The 9,186-nt window shown below is 45.1% G+C and overlaps 1 protein-coding gene across 1 annotated transcript; it reads right to left on the bottom strand.

Moving 5' to 3' along the window:
* Positions 1 to 3,059: 3,059 nt before the first annotated feature.
* Positions 3,060 to 3,407, bottom strand: LELP1 (late cornified envelope like proline rich 1). Its single transcript, XM_063103896.1, has one exon. The coding sequence runs from the start codon at positions 3,405 to 3,407 to the stop codon at positions 3,060 to 3,062; it is 348 nt and encodes a 115-aa protein (XP_062959966.1).
* Between the last annotated feature and the right edge of the window lie 5,779 nt (positions 3,408 to 9,186).

The following is a 9,186-nucleotide window of genomic DNA, read 5'->3' as shown; positions in this document are numbered from 1 at the left end:
AATTGGCAATGGATGGTTTCATGTTCTCAGAGCTGGCCTCCTCCCAGTCTGTGCCCAGAGTTCTCAGAGCCACCTGGGAGGGCACAGGCCCCTGACCCATACACTCAAGGAGCCCCCCAGAGGCCTGGGATGAGATCTTCCACCTGGAAACGACCCAACGTGAGGTGCCTTCTGCATGGTGCAGGCTCCCTAAGATGGTCTCCCTTCCTTCCTTTCTTTTTGTATACTGAATAAAAGAAAGGACTGTGGGGGTCTCTGAAGTATTCATGATTATTTTATGAATTATTTCATGATTTTCCTATTACAAAACAAATAAAAGCATATTAATGAAAATCCAGAAACCAGTGAAAATAAAAATACTAGTTACCCATAACTCCATTGTCCTAAAATAATGAGAATGTCCACAAATTTTATTCTGTTATATTTACATTGTCATTATTGTTCACAGAAGCTTTTGGTTAAAGGTAATTTTTTTATGCTCTACGTTCAATTGAGACCTTTCTTCTTTCTCTTTAATACATTTCAATGGCTGCATAATGCTCCATCAATAGGTCCAAGTTTATTTAATCAAACCTTGTTAGATATTTAAATTATTTCCAAGATACATTGATAATGACTTTTATTTATATAGTTTCCCGCTCTCCCCATTTTGAAATTATTTTTCTTTGCATAGTTTCTATGAGGTAGAACCATTAGACCAAAGAGTTGAATCATTTATGCTTTTTAAAAAATTTTATGTTTTAATAGACACATTGTGCTTTTGATACACATTCCCATATTCCCCAAATTGTTTTCTAAAAGGATTTTTGTCCATTTACACTCCCACCAACAATGGCGTACTCTGTCATACTGGGATTTTGGGACTTGTTATTTAAAAGTGGTCCTTTAACAGATGGAAGAGGATGTCACATTATTGCACTATTCTACCTCTCTCTCTGCCCCTCTCTCTACACTCCCTCCTTTCTTCTCATCTTTTCCTCCCTCTCTCCATCTCTCCTCTTCCTTTCTCTATCCCTCATTCCCTTCCTTCCTTTTTTTTCTTTCTGATTTTCTGTGAGATGGAAGGATTTCCCACCTGTTATCAACAGTTGACCACAGTCCCCCAATGCCCTAGACTTGCAGAGGTTCTGTCATCCAGCAGGTGCTTCTCTGTAGGGTGCTAAGGTGTGAGTGCCAGGCTCCCATTCTTGTCAGGAGGCCTTGAGGCCCCAAGGCCAAGTTTCCACATCTGGAAAATGAGGCGGTGGCTTCTAGAGGCCTGTCTTGCTCATGTGTTCTAAAAGCCTGCTTCTGTAACTAGCTGATTGTACAACCTCAGTCTGGGGAGAGTACCAGGTGATTTTCTTTGACACATTTTGGACTATCTGAACTCACAGCACCCTTTGCTGTCCTGAATCATATTCTAGACTCAGAAGGATGGAAAGCTGTTTATGTGCCATGATTCCATAGGGAGCCAGTTCAGATTTGGCCTCTTTTATTACCTGTTATTATGACATCGGAGAATCACACACTTATTTCCACTTAAATGCTGTGGACTGTAATAATTCAGTACTGGTTTTATCTGTATGGCAAAGCTCTGGTCATCTGCTTGGCCACAGGGTGGGCTCATGACCATCTAGGCCATGAGGTTTCTTTCCTGCAGATAACAGGAGCGCCCTCATGCCCAACCTGTCAACAAGCCGAGTCTGCAGCTGGCCAAGGACCTTACCACATGGAGAAGGTTCTAGAAGAGGATCGGACACATCCCAAGGAGGAGTGGGCTGGTGGAGATGAAGGAGCCTGAAGGGGTGGGGGACAGTCCACTGTCCCAGTCCTGGTTGCTACAGTTATGTCTGTAATTCTATGCCTGCCCCAATATCCTTCTCAGCATTATGAACTGATAAATTCCTTTTTTGTGAATTAAGTTACTTTAGCTCAATAATTCCCACTAACATATCAGTTGTTACATATCCCACTAACATATCTACTTTCCCTGTTCATTCTTGAGGTCCTCCCAAATGTGTATCTATTTTTTTTGAACTCAAGTTTTTATTTTGAAATATTATAGATTTACAGAGTTGCAAAAATAGAGGTCTCATGTAAACTTCACCGGGATTCTCTTAATAGTGATGTTACACAACTACAGTTCAGTATCAAAGCCAGGTAATTGGAATTGGTATAACCCACAATGCTTTTTCCATTTTTAAATAAATGTCTAGCTGTGTGGTGTAAGTTAGAGCCTGACTATTGTGCTCAGGAGATGTACAGTCTAACGAAGAAGAGAAGCACAGGGCAATTAAGTGCAGGTGTAGGGTACTTCCTTCACTGAGCACTAGCTGTGTCCCAGTAAACCAGGCACTTGGCATCTTAACTTCTTAAGCCTCCCAACAACCCTGCAACAACAGTACTATTAGCATCATCATTCCTTTTGCACAGAGAAGGAAACAGGCACAGAGAAGTTAAGCAACCCAACAACCCTGTAACAACAGTACTATTAGCATCATCATTCCTTTTGCACAGAGAAGGGAACAGGCACAGAGAAGTTAAGCAACTTGCTTAAGATCACAAGTTGTTAGGGAGCAGAGCTGAGGTTTAAACCCATGCAGTCTGTACTCAGAGCCCTTCTGCTCAAGCATTCTGCAGTGGGACTAACAGCAAAGGGAATACAATGTTTTCCTGAACATCCCACTCCTCTTCCCCCTCCCTCCCGCTTCCTGAGGTTAGATATGTTACAGCTGCAGCCCTATCTATGGATCTCTCAGGCTTTGCTCTAACAGAGACCGGTGTTCTCTGGGCACACCTTCAGAAGAAGGCACGTCCCTCCAAGCAGCAGGTGGAGTCAGAGGGGAAGCTGGTCCTCAAAGGCTGATAGTGGAGGGTTCTAGCCTCACTCTCCAGGGATTGCTTCTTGGTGGTTCAGTGCTGTAAAACAAAAAAACCCAAGCCTGCCAAAACACCAGAAGTCCTACACAGCAGAGGAACATGTTTACTTGTCAGTTCATGTTTCAGTTTTCAACCCCATAGTGATGCACACGGTGGAGATGTCGGTGGTCATGGGGTTGAGTGGTACACATGCTGCCTCATTCTGGGGGTGGACAGCGGGATGGACAGGAGGGTGGGCAGGGAGGTGGGCATTTAGGAGGACAGGGCTTGATGCAGGGCTTGGGAGGGCAGGGTGGGGGACACACCGGGGGAGGTTGCTGGGGGCAGCACTTGGGGCTCGGGCACGGCGGTGGGCACTTTGGTGGGTCTGGACACTTCTCCCGTGGGCACTTTTCAGAGCAGCGTTGCAGCAGCTTCTTTAAACAGCTGGGCTGGCATCTGGACTCACACTTTTGTTCACATCTGGGATCGCAGGTCTTGGGCTCAGTCTTGGAGTCAGTAGGTTTATTTTTGTCGCTAGATTTACTTTTATCATCACTTGACATTATTTCTTGATTATCCGGGCCCTGCAAAGAAACATGAGATGGGAGAGGATTAGTACAGACTTCCTACTCAAACCGCCTGCCCGTCTGTATTCTTAAGAATGCCTTTCCTGGGATGTGCTCAGGCTCTAGACCATCTTCTCATTTGAGGGCTGTCCTTGTCCGTGTAGTGGATTTATGACAACATTTCTTGATCTCTCCACCCTGACTCTGCTTTCTTTTCACTTATACTTGTTTCCATTCCATAGACTCTAGTAGGAGTTCTTCACCTGGGGTCCTAGGGACCCCTCCCCACTGAACCATAAGAACTGTATTTTAATATAGGTGTTATCTTTTGTAACCGCTTGTGTTCTATTTAATACATGTAAAAACATTATTCTAGGAGTCCATAAGTTTGATCAGACCGCTGAGGGCACCCACGACACAAGAAAGGCTTTAACGAACTCCTGTAAGGCCACTTCCCCATCCCCCTGGAGAGAGATGGAGGTATATTAGTGGACTTAGGGACCCAGAACAATTGCTTTCTTCACTCGAGGGCTGGGGAAGGGAAGATAATGAACCACTACTATGACTGAGTTCCCATGGACCACTCTAGATCTGGTCCCCCCTTCACCTCCATCCAGGTTCTGCCAGGTGAGTGGGATGAGGAAAGAAATCAGGAGAGGAAGAGATGAACTGGGAAATTCTAATTTCTCTGCAAATATGTATGCTAGAGCTACAAAATATGATTTTCAAAAGGTAATTCCTTTTTTCTTCTGTTGATGTTTTGCCCTGACCCAAATCTTTCTCTCTGGACAGTTTAACTTCTAGATATCCAGGGCTTTTCAGTTCCTGACAATATTTCAAGTTAGATCTCAATGACACGCCTTTGATTTCCTTTTATAATATAAAAATAAAATTTAATCTGATTTAGTTTTAAAATCAGTATGGCTCTTTGGGGAAGTAGATTATTACGTTGAACTCTAAAATTGTTGAGAATCTCTATTCCAAGGTGAAGCACACTCTGGTCCTTGCTAGTGAAAAATGACAGGAAACTTTCATTCAGTGTAACCCTCCCCCTCAACCCTGCTCAGTGCCTGGGGTGCCGCAGGTCACTTTCAAGACAGGAGAGGTAAAAGAGTGGCCACTTCCAGTCATCCCAATGCAACTCACCCCTTTGTGTTGCTAGTGAACTTGACAAGCAGTCGGGTGAGGTGGATGGTAAGGCTGTGCTTGGGAAGGTGGATTTTCCCTCTGGTTCCTCTGCCCAGCTCTGAGGAAACTGGGGGTGGGGGTAGGGGTAAGCTCTACTTGTGACATCATCACAGCATCAACAGGTGGCAATTGTTGTGTGGCTCCAGAGCTCCCAGCTCAACCCCAGTCATGACCTGAGCTATCATTCATTACCCCTCCCTAGGTCCCTCAAAATTCATGCTGGTGAAAGGAGGCTACAGGGAAGACTCCTAAGCTCTAAGGATAGGAGGCTTATTGTTGCTTGCAGTGGAAAAGCTGGCTGACTGTTTACTCACGGTCTCTGTTTCCTCCCCCAGCTCTCGAAGTTATAACTCCTCTGAACTTGCCCTTCTCCACCTTTCTAGGAAAGCAGTCGTGGGTTGATCCCAGCTGTTTTGATTCTCCTTTCCTCCCTGTTTTTCTAACATGAGATTCTGAAACCTTTTACCACCTCACACTTCCTGGCCCAAGCCCAATAATTATTTTAGTTCTTTGTCAATGTCTCTAAACAAATTCACTATTTATTGGGTTCTGCAATTATTTTGCAAATCAGGAAATGGGCCACCTCTTGATATCTACATTAAATGCTGTGTGTTAGAAAGAAATTCAATTTGATGTTACTGACTGCTTCTGGCCAACTGGGTTAACCCCAGATTTAGAGCAGAAGGGTTTGCCTCTTAGAGGTTCCCTCCTTGTCAGTTGACAAGGTCGACCAAGGCCTGGCCAGTGGGTCTTTGTGGTTGGAGTAGGGATGCATCTGGGTGGTACTGGGAGGTTGGTGTGGGACTCTTGATTAACATTGTGATATAATCATGTCTAAGGTGTCGAAAGATATTCCTGACAGCAAAGTGTGGGATGGATTGGGAGATGGGGTGGTGGCATGAAAGTGGAATCAGCCTGTTTCAAAGAAATTATGGACACCCCCAAGTCTGGAGGAAGGCAGGGGGGGTGGTAGGGAGTGGATGCTGATGAGAGAAACTTCGTCAGACAGGCAACTTCATGGGACTTGGTTACTGACTCTGTGTAGAAAGTTAAGAAGGAAGAAGACTTGAAGATGACTCCCAGGTTTCAAGAAGGTAATGTTACAGTAATGTTACCTTTAATGGGAGCTGAGGAAAGAGATGAACAGGTTTGTGCTAGAAGAATATGGGTTTGAGTCTCAGAGAGTTGCATCGGGACAGTGGAGCATTTTGGTTGGTTACTGGAAATATGGCTTTGGTCCTTGTGCTGTTGGGCGCACCTGAGAGTTTGAGCTCATTTCAGTCCCACGAGTGTTTATTGAGTGAATGAGTATGAGCTGGTCCAGAGAAAGGACCGTGGGAGGAAAAGAAGAAGGACTGGGGAGGGGAGAGAATCCCAATATAGAGTTTATTGAGTATTTACAAAGGATAAAAATTGCCATATACTGTCCAATTAAAACACAAAATCTCCTGACCTAGGAGATTTTTGGGCTTGGCAAGTATTTAAAGCTGAACTTTCTCTGTGGGGAACTTGAATGTGTTCTTCAGGAGATGCCACCACCCCCGCCTTGGGGTTTTGATCGCAGTCCTTCAATACTGGCAAACATGTTTCTTTTGGTGAGATGCTATGGCCTGCAATGCCTAGACATTTGGCAAGTTCTCCGCCAGCTTCTCTGGCTGGATTCCCTCATCTCCAGGGGCCCTCTTGGACAGCATTTTAATTAATTAATTGATTAATTAATAGTGATTGTACATATTCATGGGACAGAGCTGACCATCAGCACCTGTGCCCCAGATGTGGTGATCATATCAATACTGTCAGCATGCCCGCCACCTCAAGTTGCGATTGTACCCTGTGTCCCTTGCCCAGCCTTTCCCCAACTTCCACCCCTGGCAACCCTAGGTCTGCTCTCTCCCTCTGCAAGTTCAACATATCACTGTGGTCTTTCTTTCCTTCTTTCTTTCTCTCTTTGCTCCCACTTATGGATGAGGACACGCAGTATTTTTCCCTCTAAGCCTGGCTCATTTCACTTAACATAATTTTCTCCAAGCTCATCCATGTTGCTGCAAGTGGCAGAATTTCATTCTTTTTTATGGCTGAGTAGTATTCCATTGCATACATACATCACATTTTCCTTATCCAGTCATCTGTCGATGGACATTTATGTTGGTTCCATATCTTGCCTATTGTAAATAGAACTGTGATAAACATGGGAGTGCAGGTATCCCTTTGACATGATAATTTCCCTTCCTTTGGGTATATATCCAGAAGTGGGATTGCTGGGTTGTATGGTAGATCTATCTATAGCTGTCTGAGGAAACTCCATGCTGTTTTCCATAGTGGCTCTACTAATTTACAGTTGGGCAACATTTTAAATGGCCTGGGCAGCCAGCTCTCCTTCCCCTATGGCTCATACGTGGCCCCTGGGAACCAGCTATACATCCTCCCCTATCACTGTTCATCAATCACCATTGGCAATTTTTCTCTGATATTTATATATTTTTGCTCATTCATTATGTATAGGGGAGGAAAGTTCTATGATGTCCTCATGGACCTGGTTCAGTATTTATCCTACTTGACTTTTCTGCAGTATTTGATAGTGTCATGTCCTCTTTTTTACCCGTCTCCTCTTTGTGCCCTCTGTGACCTGAATAGTTTCCCACTTCTCTAGCATCCCCTACTCTCCTTCTTGACTCTTCCTGTAACCAGCATCCAAGTACAGCCACTCCTTTGCCCAGAAATAAAGGACTCAAGAGTCCGAGATTGATGCAAGGTATGGAAGCTTTATTATCAGGAAGTGCAACCTGAAGACAGCTGTGGCTGCAAACTGTCTCAGAAGCTTGACAGCCTCAGTGAGGGTTTTTAAGTGGAAGAGTGTGGGAAACAAAGGGGGAGGTTAGTCCCATCGGAAAGCTGCTAGGTGACATTTTGCAGGTTCTGGGCTTTCTTTATCTTAGGGACAGTTCTGTAACTCTTTCATCTGTTTCTGTAATTCTCTCATTCATCCTTGGAATGCGGGCGTTATCTGGCTCCCAAAGCTGGATGCTATCCTGTTCCCAGGCAGCTGTGACTCCAGAGGAAGAACAGTCAGTTCACCAAGTTCCTGATTAGCTCTTACTACCTTGCTCTCCCTGAGCGCTAAGTCGTGCAGCGTTTTCCCATGAGCTCTGCTGTGAGCCAGGGTTACAAAAACACTTCTTTATGGCCAGCATTCTGCTTAAAGCTGCATTTTACAAAATGGCTGTTCTCGGGCCAATCGTCTATGGCTGTTTGCGGTGGTGAGCTCTGACATTCCTTCTCTGTGGAACACTTCCAACCTCACCTGGCCCTTGCTGCTGGTCTCATTTTCCGCCATTGCTCTAACTACCACCGTCACACTAAAGAACCCCAAAGTCCACCCTCTTCCCTGTTCTCAAAGTCAAATGATAACATCTGTTGTCATTGTGCCTCTAACTGACTTTACAAATCAGAATCCATTGCCTTCCACATCCTTCCTAACATGCTCCTCTCATGTGCTCCAGCTCTGAATAGCACCCCCACCCACCAAGACTCCTAAGCAGAAACCCGGTATCATCCCAGACTCCGGCGTCCCACTCAGCCCCGCACCAAATGTACCACCAGGATCTGCCATTCTGTTTTCTGAACCACAGGCCCTCCCTCGAGGCGACCATCCCTCCCCCAACCACTGCGCCGTCATCATCATCGTCACAGGCCTCCCTGGCTCCGGAGTGCCCGCCTACAACTCACACTCCACAGCACTGTCACTGTGCATTTTAAAAAACAGAAGCTGAATTTTACCACTGTGTTTAAGAGGAGGCCCAAGGTTGTTAGTTAGGTCTGCAAAACTCTTACTAATCGGGCCCCTGCTTTCAGCTCAGTCCTCTACTTTTACCATAGATTCTGGGGTTAAACTACTTGCAGTTCCCAAAATGTGCTGGACTTTTGAGACTCCGTGCTTTTTCTCTGCCAGGACTCGTCAAGTCCTTCCTCCTCCCTCCTCAACCTTGAATTCACAGGAAATTTACCTTGGGTGTAATTTATCTGAATTTCCCAGGCTGTTGGTTGACTTAGCCAAGCTCATTCTGAAATTTTTATCCCTATATTGTGTAGTTACTTATTTCCCAACCTATCTCCCTCACATGATGGGCTAGTCTGGATATCAGGAACCACTTATTTTTATCTCTGTACCCCCAGTGCCCAATGCATGGCCCAGCACGTGTTAGTAACTCAATAATTAATGCTGCTGTCAATGAAGAGATGAAATAACATTATTTCAATAACTTTGCAATTGCTCTTCTCTCTAACTGGAATGTTCTCTCCCTTTTTGTTTGATTGATTTTTATTTTTTTCACCTTCTACACACAACTTGACAAGCACCTTCCATGCAGACCCCCCTCGGCACCCTACCCTGCTGTAGTTAAGAGATGCCATCTCTGGGCATCTCCAGGGCACTCCCTGCAGCTTGACCACCCACCCCTCCACCTGTTCTGCTGATTCCCATCTCACACAGTGCCCTACTTCAGGGAAGGGCCCTGTTATTATTCTTTGCATCTTTAGTGCTGGCCCAGGTCCTGATATATAACAGATGCTCAATGAATGTTTGGGGAAT

The sequence above is a fragment of the Cynocephalus volans genome, chromosome 8 (assembly GCF_027409185.1).
Source record: "Cynocephalus volans isolate mCynVol1 chromosome 8, mCynVol1.pri, whole genome shotgun sequence".
Lineage (NCBI taxonomy): Eukaryota > Metazoa > Chordata > Mammalia > Dermoptera > Cynocephalidae > Cynocephalus > Cynocephalus volans.
This window is presented reverse-complemented; position numbering and strand designations above follow the sequence as displayed.